Genomic DNA, 16,190 nt, shown 5'->3' with positions numbered 1-16,190 from the left:
TGCAAGCGTTAGACTTTCAACAGGAAGCCTCAAAGTAACACATCCAAGCAGAGTACAAGCCCCCCGCCAAAACACACCGGAATTCTTCCTTTTGACTGTTAGTGTTAACACGCAACTTTTAGCAGTGTGAGACATCCTCTGTAAGAGTGTAGCCGGCGGCCACATCACTCATGTCATTAAAGTCATGAGGAAAGCCAAACATGGACCAAATAATTATGAGAAATACAGTTGGGGAATGAAATAGTAGACGCGAACAAACTAATATGTTTACAGGAAGGACATACACACACAAACAAACAAAAAAACATTGTGTAATCGGCCTTACATTTTCAGACATCTCCAGAATGGCAAGCACAAAGAAAATGTACTCCTGGCCATTTTGGAGCTGCTTGTTTTCAAAATCGCCATAGATCTTGGCATCTCCTAAGGTGAACTCTGTGGGCAGGTCTTTGAAGTAGGCAGCGATGTAAGGTTTGGGCTCCATCTGCCTCCGGAAGCGAAGGCCTCTGCTCGTCCGGTTAATCTCTTTGAGCAGCTGAAGTGAGAAGAGTAAAAACGTGGACAGTTGTGAATAACTCAGAAGCTCTGAATCTCCTCCCAGACAAACAAACAAAACGCGCACGCGTGCACGCACACACGCATGCACACGCGCACGCACGCACACACGCACGCACGCACGCACGAGGTCTGCAAAAGGCAGACCACTAGAGAAAAAAGAGCAGTTATTCTATCTGCTTTGGACTAGGATAAAACTTAAGATAATGTGTGGATCTCACCAATAGCGGCGAACAATATAAACAGGACTACAATAATGACTTTCAAAAATCACACAGCTCAGCTACTCTCTCTTGTAGATACAATCAGATTTACATCTTTGCTCAAGAAATAGAATAAAGAAAAAATAGAATAAAAGCGGTTTTCTCCAACTTTTTTTTACTTTGATTCTGACTGATGAATCTCCATTCTCAAACATCCCATTAGTGACAAGTGGGTGAAAGAGAAATATATGAGAAGGGACAGCACACAGTGTTTTTCTTTCCTAACAGACTGTATCTCGTCAAAAATCTAATGTTGACCTGCAAATCAAACTGCTTCAATGTCTGTCTGCTTCAATGACATGGCTACCAAAATAGTTTTTACAGATCCGTCAATAACAGGGATAAATAACAGAGTGAAGTGGCAGACAGTTACAATTATACTTCAGTAGAATTGTGCTTTGATATGCCATGCTTTGAGGGGGAACTAAGATATTGAGAGCCTTGCTTCAAAACACCCATTTATCTACCTCCACACCTGACAACACACTGACAAAGATATCACGACCACCTATTCTAAATAAGTGTAATAGCTAATTAAAAGTTTGTGTTGTGTTGTGTGTGTGTGTGTGTGTGTGTGTGTGTGTGTGTGTGTGTGTGTGTGTGTGTGTGTGTGTGTGTGTGTGTGTGTTGCAGGCAGCCTTAATAAGAATGATAGCTACATTACAGCCATCTCTCGTGTGTGTCCTAAATGGTGACCTGCAAATCAAACCACTGTCTGCTTCAATGAGAAGACTACCAAAATAGTATTTTACAGATCAGTCAATAAAAGGAATAAATAACAGGCAGTTACAATTATACTTCGATAGAGTTGTCATTTTATATTCCATGGTAATAACAATATGAATTGTAGCACTACATGGCTATGTGCCTGTATGTATGAGTTAGTGTACCTGTATGTATGTGTTGTGTGCGTGTGTGCGTGCGTGCGTGCGTGCGCATGTGTGTGTAGGCATGCCTGTCAGTCAAGTATGCATTGTGAGTGTGTGTGTGTGTGTGTGTGTGTGTGTGTGTGTGTGTGTGTGTGTGTGTGTGTGTGTGTGTGTGTGTGTGTGTGTGTGTGTGTGTCTATGTGTGTGCTCTGTTTTGGCTGCGGGGGCTGTCGGTGCCCCGATAATGTCTTCAATCATCTCTCCTGTCAACACGGCTAACTCTAGCTGCCCTTGGGAAAAGTTCGGAAAAGGTGAGTGCCAATATTGACAAACAAATAAATTCTAACCGAGGGTGGACTTTTGGGCAATCGGTCAAGGCTACAGACAAGGGGCCCTGGAGGCGAGAACGATAAAGTCAATGCAAGTGCAAGATGAGACACATACTGTATGTGTGTTCTTCTTTGGCCTTTTACGTACTACTGGGGACTTGATTGATTACGTTCATGGCAAGCTTAAGTGGAAGACAAAATATTTGAAGTCTCAAGTATTCCCTTCAACGTCTAGAAATTGCATTGGGTTAAACAGTCATATGAATCCATGGGCTGATTCCCAACTTCCATTAAGGGGAAAGGCTTTGAAAGGCAGTATTTACAGGTACCCCGGGGAAGGGGAAATTACTTTTCGGCGTTTACCCAGCAGATAGCTCAGATGAGTACACTGTGGGAGTTCTTTTAAGTGTCTTGCTCAGGGACCATTGTTGCCATGTACGCTTATTATAAGCGACTTTGGGCTTGTTTTTCTGTAAAGTCGCTGGTCACTGGTTTAAATGTTGTTTAAACCGCAGTGGTTCTCAAACATTTTCATGTCAAGGATAGCCCTAAATGAATATGCAATTGTCCGCGTATCCCCATCTGAAAACATTTTGTACCAGATTTGTGTTGGTAATATTTATAATTTGTCTCTTTTTTCCACAAAATGTTTTTGAAAATAGCAGATCTACAAGCTCACAACTATTTACAAATAGCCGATGTGTATAGGTTTAAAGTGCTCTTGTGTTCTTTTGGGTTTGTTTTCATAGACCTGGTTGCTTATTTCTCTCGCAAAATCTGGCAACACTGTCAGGGACACTTATTAGATGTAGACTGGGCGAGGTGAGGGTTGAACCGCCGACCTTCTGATTCCCAGGCGGCCTCTCTACCCACTCAGCTATGTCTGGCTTTAGAAATAAATTAAGAGTCTCACACAAGGCCTGAGAGAGTACTTTTAAAAGGCCAAATCTCGGCTAGACACCGATTTGAGCTGCCACTCTTCAGGTGTGTGAGGAGGTGTGAAGAGAGAAGTTTCCATTTGTTCCTCTGAAAGTTTTGCCAAATTTCACCTCACAAGCTAAGCTTGTACACGGTTGCCACCGCTAAACAGCAATAAATGCTTCCCCCGCTAATGCTTTTAAGCAGGCTGCACGACGCACAGGATTAGCTAGGTGAATTAAAAAGTCGTCAAGTTCTTTGTGCCCAAGTGCTGGCCTGCACACAGCAAAACCTGGAGTGTTCATTTAACTCTGAAAGTGCAAGCGAAAGTGGTCACTTTCCAGAGATAAAGTAACACTCCGGATTTTGCTGTGTAGCTTTCCCCTGAAATGGGGAGAGACACGGAGGTCTGATGCAGCTCTCCAGGTAATTACCAGACAGTCAGAGAGGGAGGGATGGGGGGGGGGGAGAGAGAGAGAGAGAGAGAGAGAGAGAGAGAGAGAGAGAGAGAGAGAGAGAGATAGAGAGAGAGAGAGAGAGAGAGGGGATGATGGAGCGGGGGTTGCAGTACACTTGATGGCTACTCCAACATTGTCCTCATTTCCACGAGAACAATGCTCTCTGCAGCCATTTGCGTCAATCAGCGTGTGAGCATCACTCCCTGTTCCCGACGCCCCCGTCAAACCTGGGGGTAGACTTACAGTGGATTACTATCTGTCCAACTTCTTCCATGCATGCCAACTCTAGAAGAAAGGTCTGATACACCGTATGCATGCCACTTATTGGATTGGGTTTATGAGTAATTTGTATTGAATGTACTGTAATGGCTGAATGAATTGAAGAACAATAAGAAACTGCATGCATTTTGGCATTTTGATTGATTGAAATTCATCACAGGAACAGGTACTGTAGGATTACGAAAATAAATAATAACAAATAACAATAATATAACAATAAATGGATCATTCTACTTTACATTTTTGTCATCCTTTTTGGTGATAAACACACCTTCTTGTATGTATTGTAATGTATTGTCCGTCACCTGTAAAACTGTCACTAGGCATTATGTGTTTCCTGGCAATCTTAACCACTTAAGCCCTATATTTTCTTGTATGATAAGGAAAAATGTTAGCCGAAGCGAAACTTAGTGTTTGTAGATCTATTTTTGTCATATTATTTTACAAATTTTAACATTTGCCCAAAATAGGAACACCTATGCGGTTAAAACAATGTAACCGACTGTTCTCTTGAACCCACCTCTTCCAGGTTCATCTCATCAGGGTTGTCCCAAGGTTTGAAGAACTTGCCAGTTCGCTGCTTCTTCAGTGGCACCACCACCACATAGTAACCCCTGGATATGAACACAAAAACACACACAAATTAAGGCTGAATTATATTCTAGCCAAGGTCAAAGGTCACTATCAGTTTTTACTGCACACTACATCAAAGTTCTCCATTTCCTTTTTTTAAAGTATAAGCGGTAGGGGTGTGCCGATATATCGTCCCGCGATATATCGCGATACGTTTTCGCGACGATATGTATCGTTTTGGGGAAAAAAAATATCGTTTTTTTTTTTTTACAATCATAATAACCAGGCATGCAAACGGCCCCGAAGTGAAAAGAGTGACAACATGTTTTTTTTTCGGGTCAGGTGTCATACTATTTGGATTCAAAATGGCTATTGTAGCTGAAAAGCTACAAGTTTGCATGTCTGAATAATGCAAAAACAGAATTATTTGTTTGCATTTTCTTTTTTTCTCCTCCATATATTTTCATAATAAAAAAAGTGCGTATCGTATCGTATCGAAATCGTATCGAAGTTGTGAGCCAAATATCGTATCGTATCGTTTCGTGAAATTAGTGTATCGGCACACCCCTAATAAGCGGCTGTTGTCCTGACCAAAAACAAACAAAACTCACATCAAAGTAGTCTGAATTTCTGCAGTTTATTAGGGGTACAAACAGTATGTACATCATGCGGTACCTACTGGACTAATATAAGGGTAGACTGCCAAAAAAAGACACATCGTCATGCAATTAGCCTACTGTATCTATGCTCCATCGCTCAATTAGGGCCAGTCTCCTCATGTTTTCCAACTAATTGAGACCTGTTCAGAGAACATCAAGCACCACTGTTACACCTCGGCGAGTGGCCCCCCATGAGCTAATTAGCAGTCCTCTGTGTGCACAGAAAAGAGATGGAATTAGAAGGATTTTCAACCCTCCATCGGGGTGGTAACAGAGATAATGGCTTCTGCCAGAGTTTTTCTGGGGGCTTCCTGGCCAAGCTGAGCCCAAGCTAGCGTTAGCCAGGGAGGCAGCGTGGCAGGCTAATGGGAAACTAATTAGCTTAAGTTTTGTCATGCGAGAGAGAGAGCCAAGTGCATCAAGCAAGATCAAAAACCCACAACGGGTTTGTAGCGCCAGTCTACCGACAGATGTGGCTGTTGGCTTTTTGACAACACCAAGCTTTGTTCAACCAGTAGGAGAGACTTTGTAAGGCTTAGCACAGACTAGTGGGCTTAGTTTGATAGGATTGTCTCAACCTGCGTGCCGACTGAGGTGTTATAATGAGGTAGTGTAATGGAACAAACGGAAATGCGTTACTATAGTAAAAACAGGACAATGTGATGGTAACTCTGCGTAGGATCAATTTTCTTTTTTAGCAATTATTCTAACAAATACGTTTTCGATTAATCGAGAAGCGGTTAAAAATAAAATCCTCAACGAATCGAGATGAAAACATTTGTATAGATTTTTTTAATAATCGACTACATTGATTAGTATGAATAACCACTTAAGCCATATTTTACACTTTTCATATATCGGTGTCGTGCCAGTGTCGTAATAGATTGTATCGATTTTCAATATTTTGGAAAATCTATTATCTTTGATTACATCGATTACATTGATTTGCTCAATAAATTGTTGCAGTCCTATAGGAAAGCTCAAATTGCACAAATAAGCAAAGCAAGGAAGCGACTAAATCATTTTACTGAAGTCCAACCCAATTAGTCTGAACAGCAGCTCAGTGATACAAGCTCTTCAATCCCATTAAAGTATTACCTTCATAATCTCATCTCAATCTGTACAATTCTCCAGTAGAGAAGGCTCTATTTTACACTGTTTTCTAAATGTGAATTGGAAATTTAAACAAAAAGCTCTGTTATTCTATCATTGTAGTGTTTGATTATGTAAGTATTACATTATGTCTTTTGGCATTTTATGCTTTATTTAGATACGGGAGTGTAGAGAGACAGGAAACATAAGGCAGAGAGAGCAAAGACATGACACCAGTTGGGAGTTGAATCCGGGTCCCTGCGACTCACAATGAGCATTATGGTCAGTGCACTAGTCTAACTGCTATCCTGTTATTTGTTCCGTGTTGCCTTCATCTCGATTATCTCTTTCCCTATTCTAACTCTTCCAGCAATTGCAATGTTTAGAGCTTGCACAAAACATTATTTCTCTGAACTGCAGTGTTCATTTTTACAGCAATTTTATTTTTATTTTTAGTCGTAGTCTTTTGAATAAAATTCCATTTAGTTTTAGTCATATTTTAGCCACCTGATATGTTTTAGTTTTTGTCTAGTTTTAGTCGACTAAATATCATAAGATTATAGTCGACTAAATCTACAGTTGATTTAGTCGACTAAAATGTATTTTGGCGGTGCCATGATGGCGTCGTAATGGCTGATTTTACACTTGGTTGCATGCTGAAAATAGCCGATCTACAAGCTCACAACACGTCGCAACGCCGTGCGTTGTGAGCTTGTAGATCTGCTATTTTCAGAGCGCAACACCCAAGCACAACCAAACATAAAATGACTTGTCTTTTAGTTCTACTGGATCTCCCGCCCTAATATTTTAGTCTAGTTTTTATTTGTTGACGAAATTGTCAATATATTTAGTCTTAGTTTTATTCATTGTAGCTTAGTTTTTATTTAGTTTTTGTTTAGTTTTCGTCAGTGAAAAAAGGTAGTCGACTAACATTTTTCGTCATAGTTTTAGTCGACGAAATCAACCATGCTGAACTGGCTGAACCACCAGGCACCCTGAGCTATATTCTACTACAGTGAATCAAAATGGTAATTTCCAATGTGTGAGTAATATTCTATTCTATTCTGTGCCGTCTTTGCTACTCACCTGACTTTCTCAGAGGTCAGCACTGTTGGCAGCTCCACGGTCACCATGCCGTTGGTGTTGGTCTTGCCGATCACGTATGGTTTCGTACGTAGGATGTCTGGGGCAGTCATGGTGGACACGCGGTGTTGGAGACCTCCGGCGCTGTTCCCACGGTTGGTCAAGAGGAAGGAGTACTGTGTTTCTGGCTGAAGACCAGTAATCAGCTTCAGTGTAAGCTTCCCATCCACCTCCACACTTTGGCCATTGTCGTAAAGAATCTGCATAATTAATGGACATATAGGTCAGCGTCTGACACAATTAACATTCAACATCTGACATATTTAACCTTAAAAAGGGAAGCCCATAAAGCATTATTACTTATAAGGCATAGAATAAATACATTGTAATCTGTTTATAACACTGTATAAGTGAAGTTATAAGTACTCAAGTACACTACTCATAATGCAATCACAACACATTATAAAGCCTTATAGGTCAAGTATCATAACACTTCATAATTGCTGGACACTCACATAAAGACAATAGCATTGAATCTATACAAGAACACACACGTTTCTGACTACACCTTCAGGAATGCCATTACTTAACTTAAAGCACCCAATGACCACTTGAGATGACTTATAATCACACGATCATGCATTATAACAGTGATTATAATACATAAACATTTTTTACTACAATTAGGATCCTTGCCAAAAAGAAAGTCTGAGTGTCCAGCAAGTATGAAGTGTTATAATGCTTGACCTTATAATTTTTTATAACATTTTCTATAATGCGTTACACAATATTGGGCTCACGATATCGATACGATACATGGCACTTTTTTATTATGAAAATATATGGGGGGGGGGGGGGGGGGGCAAATGCAAACAAATACCTCTGTTTTTGTATTATTATTTAAAAAATGATAATGTTTTTTTTATTATTGTTATTTATTTAACAATATTTTTCCCCCCCAAAACGATACATATCGTCACGAAAACGTATCGCGATATATCGCGGGATGATATATCGGCACACCCCTAGTGCGTTTATTTAATTTTTATTTATTTTATTTAATTATGAGTGCTTATGACTATAATTATACAGTATTAATATGCATTGTAAGAATGTTTATAGGGCATCGCAGTTGCGGCCACTTCCGGGTTCCACTGCAAAATACTCAATGCATTTTTCCCATTGACATTTCCAAAAATATTCATATCAATTAATTTAAGCCTAAAATCAAGCCATCCAGGGTCCTGGTGAATCATGACCATTATATGGGGCGGCCATAGCTGAGTGGTTAATGAGTCCGCCTAGGGAGCCAGAGGCCCTGGTTGCCGCAGGTTCGATTCCCGGCCAGGCCAGCATATGTGTCGATGAAATGAAATTTGTCCCCAAATTGCTCACAGGTTCTCATTGGAAACAAGACCGCAAGGACTTCATGCACGACCTGTTAAAAGGAATTATCCTTATCCTTATTTTTTTTATTTTATATTTAATTATATGATATACTATATTTAATAAATACCCTTTGTTTTGCCGTTTTCACATTTTTGTTTTCACAGAATCAAACGTTTTATGGTCATGATTCACCAGGACCCTGGATAGCTTGATTCTAGGCTTAAATTAATTGATATAAATATTTTTGGAAATGTCAATGGGAAAAATGCATTGAGTATTTTGCAGTGGAACCAGGAAGTGGGCGGGAAATGCGATGCCCTATAAGGCAACATTGAACACATTTACAATGCAACATATAACTACACCATGGAAAAGTCTGACTTCTCTGCATTTTAATCCGGTCGCCAGTTCTAATTTGCCAATTAACATAACTGTTTTCATGGGGTACTAATTATTTTCATAAAATGTAACTGTTGAATGAAACTGTTAATTGACTTAAATGTTATTCATGTGGTGAGTCATAAAATATTGTGTAGAGCTAAACCTAAAGTATCTAGAGAGAGAGAGAGTAGCACTCACAGTAAACGGTTGAGCTGGGTTGTAGCTGTCTGGGATCTCCCATGTTAGGAGCACTGAAGTCTTCGTGGCAGCTTTCACATGAAAGTTTTTTGCAAACACTGCTAAAAGAAAGGGGGAGCGGGTGATTTAGCCACAAAGATCAACCAACCAACAGAGGCTCCACACACAGTGCTTACCTGCGATTGCTTCCCTTCATAACCAGCCTGAAATTAGTACTAAAGCAGACTTAAAGTACTCCATTCTTACCTTCTTACCAACAGCATGTCTTACTTTTATTGACTGACCTGTGCTCAGCTGACAAAACAAAGGACACAGATACTTACACCATATTATTTATCTTTCTTTTTTAAATCATTCTTAAGGTGAGGAGACTATGGGAAGGACAAATAGTCCTGGTGGTTTGTACCGAGTCCTTTAGCGGATCCGATTTCCCCTTTCACCTTCTGCCATTTGAGGACGCTTGCAGAGGACGTTGCTGTTGTTCGGAAAAATCTGGTAGGGGCAGAATTCTGAGTAAGGTGGAGGGGCTAAAAAGGGTTTGGGGAATGGTCCTACCTTGATCCAAAGGCTGTGTCCTGAATTGGACACTTGGGCTATAGGGGCCAGCGCCCTTGCTGGAGAAGGCGCACATTTTGATATCGTAAGTGGTGTCGGCCTTAAGGCTGTCCAGGATGACGGTGGACTCTGGAGCGGTGATGAAGAGTTCCGATGGACTGCGAGGACTGTTGATATCCTTGTACTGCAGTGCATATTTCACAATAACGCCATTGCGCTCTGCCAACAAAAGGGGTCTCCAGCTAACCTGGATGGTGGTCGTAGTGGCGCCCTCGGCCGTAATGCTCTGAGGGTAGCCGCTTGGTACATCCTCGTTGGTGTTGACCTCTTTCACAGTCTCTTCACCAAAGCCCACCTTGTTCCGCGCCGACAGTCGGAAGGTGTACGAGGCCCCCTTGTGGATCTCTTTGGTTGTGTAGTGGTTCTCGCGTTCAGGGAACTCGATGACGGTCAGCGGATCCACGTCCTTGCGGCCGAAACGGAGGCGGTAGCCTTGCAGGGGTCCGTGGGTTAATGCAGGGGGGTGCCATTGGAGGAGAGCTGTGCCCATGTTGGTGGTGCTCACCATGAGACGAGGCTTATCGGGAACTATGGCAATGCCAATGGAGAGAGAAACGCATTGTTACAGTTATGGAGGACATTGATGCTCCCAGAGTATCTGTAAGGCAACTTGGTGGAAACGTGTTCTGTCCATTAGAGCAGTGCTTCTCAACCTTCTTAATTTCAACTAACCATAGTTAGATATGTATTAGGCCATGGACTTGGATGTTTATCTCTGGGACCCCAGTCTACAATGCAAAATCCTCAAATCCTCATTTGTAATTATACTCATTACAAATGTGTACACTCTGAGTTATGGACCTGCAAGGGTCTATTTTGATCTTAACTATCAATTATTTGGCTGGGGATCCCTGGACCCCTGTCACGGACACCTGGGGGTCCCTGGACCCCAAGTTGAGAACCAATGCGTTAATATAATCCACATCCAAGTGATCAGGGCAAATATGAGCCAACAGTCAGCAACTAAGATGAAATAAAAGGAAATGTAATATTTTAAGGCCTTTTCATGCCTTTTCATCAGGCAAATAAGGGATTTTTTGCACTTTTTTGGTGTCACACAATGATCAGGTGATGCCACCGTTGTTACACCCAGCAGAGAGAAACAGACATCATGCTGTGTTTCTATACATATTGAAAGAAACATAACCTTTTCTAACAGTTCTCTCTCTCTCTCATTTCCATCTCAAACCTCACTACCTGTGTCTGTACACCTAGAGGCCGATGCAGCATGAAATCATTTTGTGACACATAACAAAAAAAAAAAACACACCATTTTGCATTATGAACATAAACACAGCAGGTATTCCTGACTTGCTACCAGGATTCTCTCACAAAGGAGGCCAGTGAGACTTGGAACAGCTTGCACAGGAAGCATTTTTTTTTCCTCCTGTTTTCTTCTATTCATTTCTCTTAACCCATGTGAGCATTCCGGTATCATAGCAGTAGCTGAGAGGAATTACAATTGTTGTCATAAATGAGCCCAGCAATTAGCCGCATTCACACTTTAATAGCCATCGAGGGGAAAGGTTCGTCTAGCAATTTCTTTTTCTCTCTCCACCGGGTGCAATTTCACAGCTTCAGACGGCAAACGCATTTTTTTGGGGGGGGGGAGGATCACAAAGTACATTAGCAGAGGAGCTATAGGAGATTTGTCAACGGTGACAGTTGCTTTACCTGCGCCAGTGGTTGTGATCAGCTTGGGCTTGCTACGAGCCCCATCGCCTTTTGTCGTATAGGCTGCTACGGCAACAGAATACGTAGTTTCTGCCTGCAACTCTGTGATGACCATTTCCTGTGGAAAGAACACACATTTTAGTCAGCAGACACTAGTTATAGTTATTTTGCAGTTACTCAATCAAGCAGGGGAAAAATATTTTTTCTCAATTTGCATAAAGAATTGGCACGTAGTGCAGCTTATGTACACAGCAATGTCCAGAGTGTTTACCTAACTCTAAAGCCTAATTCAGACCAAAGATTTCCAATGTTTTAAGCCCGATTTATACTTCCATAAATTGAAGGTCGACACCGTGAGTTTGTAGATCTGCTATTTTAGGCGCGTGACACCATCATATGACGGAGCGTAAATTAAGCATTAGAACGCTGTGGAGAGAAATCACAGCAGCCTGCATTAGCCCTGACCTAAACGTGTAAAAAATAGACCCGTAAAATGAACACTGTGGATTTTACTGTGTACTGAGCAGTAACAAAATAGTGATTAATAAACAAGCGGCAAATAGAGTTTTGTCTATCAACAACTGCAGCTGAACACAACCGTTTAATGTTGGATTTCATTGTATTGAACAAATTTAGTTAATAGAATAGAACCGTTAAGCCATTCCTTCTGACATTTGAGATAAACACTGCTGTTAGAGGGAGTTGTTGCAAATAAATGTCATGAGCAGAGGATGAGGAAGACAGACATGCAAGTTCATGCAGAGGTTGGAAGTATAGGGCTGGGCAATATATTGATATATCGATATCCTGATATATCATGTGGGATTTTGGATATTGTAATATTGTGATATGGCAGACTGCAAGTCTTGACCTTTTCTGGTTTTAATGACTTCTGCCTCATTTTATAGTTAAAAAAATGGTCAATTGTGAAAATAGCCAATCTACAAGCTGACAACGCATCACATCGCGATGCATTATGAGCTTGTTGTACATCGGCTAAAATGTATATTATAACCACAATACGATACTATCGTCACTATCGATACTGAGGCATTTGGTCAAAACTATTGTTATATTATAGATTGTGTCCATATCACCCAGCCCTGGTTGGACGTTGGGGAGGGGGTATCTCTTATCTACTCACATGTTCAGCTGAATCATCATATTCCCACTGATTATCATGTAACAATATGGAGAGAAGAGAGACACAAACATAAGGCCAAGTACATACTGTACTAGTCACTGGTGAGTAAGAATAAGGGACGAGGTATACAGTCTGTGTTTTTGGGAATCAACCCATTCAATAAATGTGCTGTACTTCAGAAATAATACAGGTAATCATAGCCTAATCAATGTTATCAGAGTGATAATGTGGCATGTATAAAAGTGTAACCAGTCACATTATTACAGCTGACAAATGATAAACCATAATAACAGTTAATAAATGTATATAAACCATTAATTTGTTCCCCTGTATTGTGTAGCATGTTTTTAGACCTGCTAAGCGGGGCTAAAGACAAAATGACGAATGGTCCGTCCATCGGTCCATCCAACACTTTGGTCCCAAATAAGATATCATCAGGCAGAAACCTTCAACTTTTTATGTTTTTCTTGTGAATTAATGCCCTACTTTATTATACAATGTCACACAAAAGTAGCAAAAATAGCTATATTCATGCTCCCCAGTAGATGAATCGAGCTGATTTCAGTGATCCTAGCGCCACCCATAGGCCACATTTTCCAATTGCACACAAAATATCTCAACACTCAATGGGCGGATTTCCATGAAACGTGCTGAGCACATACAGTTCATGATCCCTCAAGGATTAACCCTATTGATTTCGGTGACTCTCCATGGCCTTTCCTTGAGTGCCACCCTTAGAACAAAAGGCACTTTGCCATAATTGAAAAACTCAATTATGGCATGACGATAACCTAACATTTTCCTTCTCTTTTTTTGTGTTTGAGAGTGAGACACGAGGCTCACCCATCCGGACTGTGTAGCTAGCTGGGCTTTTAGCCTCTTCCTTTCAGTTGTATTCTCTGTGTCAGAGAACTTGTGAAGGTTATAGACACAGAGAGTGAGAGACGAAAGCCAGATAAGACAGAGTGGTTGTGTATGTGAGAGATAGAGAGGGAGAGAGAGAGAGAGAGAGATAGAGAGAGATAGAGAGAGAGGTGGCTGGCTGGGGTGGGTGCTTTACCTGAGCTTCATCGATCAAGGTGTCCTTGATGACTGGCTGTCCCATGGGCTCCCCATTAACCATCCTGACATAGTGCACCTGGTACCCTCGTATCTGACCGTGCTGCTTGGTGGGCACCGGCGAGCGCCAGATGACTTTAATTGACGAGGAGTTGACAGCCTCCACCTCAACTTTACGAGGTGGCCCGCTGGGAACTGGATGGGGACATCATGGAATAAGAGAAAAAAAAGGTCAAAATTATAGTGAACCCCTTCCCTCTCCTTTTTAAATTCCTGGCCAAATCCAGAGCAAAACGCTGAGGTAGGGGGGTTAAAAAAAAGAAGAAAAATCTACAAAAGTGCTGGCAAACTGCAATAAGCACTGTATGACACCAATATTTCAACAATGGCAAGGAAGAAGAAAAACAACGCCAAAAAAAACAGGTCTGACCACTGACATGGGTAGAGTGGATTTAAAAAAAAACATAAAAATGTGTTTCATCAAAATAGAAAAGGGAAGCCAAAAAATTGGCGCTTCAAATGTTTTGAAGCACAGCAAGAGTTTTGGCTATGGGGCGGGGAAAAATGGATTAAAAATGATTGTATTCTATTCTATCATAATGCAGAGAAAAAATATTTAAAAAATGGCCATCAAAAAATTCCTTCCATGTTATGTCATTCCCACTGTCCAGAGTGTTGCTCATTGTCAAAAAAAAAACAAAGCAGAAAAAAGGGATTATGGTGAATAAAATGTATTATTCAAAAAAGTTCGCAGACAGAATTTGATATTTAGTTAAAAGAAAAATGACAGTTGGGAGTGGAAGTCAGAGGCCTGTTGTGCTTCAGTGCAGGTCAAAATGCCAGTGTGTTGAAATTGAGTACTTAAAAAAGCCAAGAAAAATATGCTTTCAAAAAGTGAGTCACAGTTTCTTTATTAAAAAAATAAAAAATAAAGCATAGTCCAGGTTAGTAAAAGTGGTCTCAAAAACATGGCCAGTCCTATTACAAGCAGGTAGAGGCAGAGGGGTTATAAAAGAAGAAGAAGAAGAAGAAGATTGTAGATTGTGAGTGGCAGAGGAGGGGGAGGTTAGTGTTAGAAGGGGGGGAAGTTTTAGAAGGGTGCGCTGGATTTGCAGCTGGGGGGCAGTGCTTTGTCGAACACATACCATCCTCCTCTGTACGGACGAGCTGTTCCAAGCTCTCTGGTCCTTCCCCGACATCTGTGTGAGCAGTGACAGTCACGCGGTATTCCGTCCATTTTTCCAAGTTTTCCAAAAGGTACTGCGAGTTTTCCGGAGGGATGTCGGAGATTTGCTGAGTGGTAGTATCCTCCCCTTCGGTGATGGCGTACTGCACCGTGTACTTGGTTATGATTCCGTTTTGTAACTCCGTGGGGGGTGGCCGCCAACTTACCAGAACAGTGGTGGAGCTGGGGCTATGGCACCTGACATCCTGAGGTGGGCCTGATGGCTCTGATTGGGCGTTCGTTTTTTGGGGTAGCAGCAAGGATTTGTTTTGTTTGTTTGTTCGATCGGGTCATAAGTAGAGTTGGATTGTGTTTTAAGGGATGTTTCACAGTGTTGGTTTTGATGATGATGATGGGTGGTACACACGACCAAACAAAGGAAGGGAAAAAGGGAAATAAAAATAACACAAAATAAGGACAAAGCACAGGGACTTATGTGGACAAAAATGGTATTTGAAGTCAATGAAATAATCGCAAATAAAGAGGAAACCACACGAAATTAAGAACACAGATGATGTATGAATGGATGCGGGGGTGATGTGAGCATGTACAGCTTGACATAATGTAACCTACCTTTGAAAAAATAAAACAAAAAAACACACCCTAACACATTATTGGACTAAAGACTGCGATAAACCAGTACTGTTCAACGTTAAACTGGGTAATAATTGTGATGAATTTGGCAAGCAGTTTACCATCAATCCAAAAACATAAAGGTTGATGTATCAACTAGTTCAAAGAAGAAAATGTTGTATTGGTCACCAACCTTTCCGAAGCCTGTTGGTTTGTGGTAAAAGCCTGATTGTACAGAGAACTTCCCAAGGAGACATGACTGATTTATTTCATTTTGACAAAGTTGGCATGCAAACATTTTTATTTTCTTGTTTTTGCAAGAAATGTACTATTTAAATTTTGAACTTCTGATCTTATATACCTACCTACAGCGTCTTTCAGAGACCTCAGATTTACTTCAGATGTGCAACAACAGCCATACGGTTACAGTAATGATTTGAAGCGAATCCACTTCAGAGAGATCAGAACAAGATAAATGTAATGTATCTGCTTTCATCTCTTAATCCACAACTGAATTTACAATTTGCCAGTTTCCATGTTTGATAAACCTGAGGTCTGTTGGGTGGGAATTTCCCTAATTTCAAAGGCAATACTTGCTTTGAGCTTTCTACGGTATTTTATTTATTCCACAATCACAAATTTAATGATTTACAAAGTGGTTCAAAGGACTAATGTCAATCCCCCCATTAAGGAAATGGAAAACCCCTTTGACCTCAACGTAAGTGTTTAGTGGCCGTGTTTAGCCGCATAGAAAGCTCAGTCTCAATATGCTAATTCTCCATTTTGGCTGACGTGTGATGTCGGGAGACAAGGTTTCCTATAGACCAAACTTGCCCTTCTGTTAATCAAAAGAC

At 40.9% G+C, this 16,190-nt stretch overlaps 1 protein-coding gene across 4 annotated transcripts in view; it reads right to left on the bottom strand.

The window, feature by feature from the left end:
- Positions 1–16,190, bottom strand: part of LOC311034628 (receptor-type tyrosine-protein phosphatase delta) — a 190,870-nt gene that overhangs the window by 48,072 nt on the left and 126,608 nt on the right. For 2 of the 4 annotated variants that reach the window (XM_084042527.1, XM_084042529.1), the window contains exons 11-19: positions 14,684–14,989; positions 13,540–13,733; positions 12,480–12,506; positions 11,336–11,453; positions 9,602–10,189; positions 9,047–9,147; positions 7,082–7,338; positions 4,192–4,285; positions 326–535 (exon numbers count right to left, since the gene is read on the bottom strand). In XM_084042527.1, the coding sequence (XP_083898653.1) occupies positions 326–535; positions 4,192–4,285; positions 7,082–7,338; positions 9,047–9,147; positions 9,602–10,189; positions 11,336–11,453; positions 12,480–12,506; positions 13,540–13,733; positions 14,684–14,989 (1,895 nt within the window). The remainder of the gene's footprint in view (positions 1–325; positions 536–4,191; positions 4,286–7,081; positions 7,339–9,046; positions 9,148–9,601; positions 10,190–11,335; positions 11,454–12,479; positions 12,507–13,539; positions 13,734–14,683; positions 14,990–16,190) is intronic. The other 2 variants (XM_084042528.1, XM_084042530.1) reach the window with 1 other exon arrangement.

Source organism: Gymnoscopelus microlampas, assembly GCF_963454915.1.
Source record: "Gymnoscopelus microlampas genome assembly, chromosome: 19".
NCBI lineage: Eukaryota > Metazoa > Chordata > Actinopteri > Myctophiformes > Myctophidae > Gymnoscopelus > Gymnoscopelus microlampas.
The sequence above is the reverse complement of the archived record's forward strand: the minus strand, read 5'-3'. Positions and strand labels throughout refer to the sequence as shown.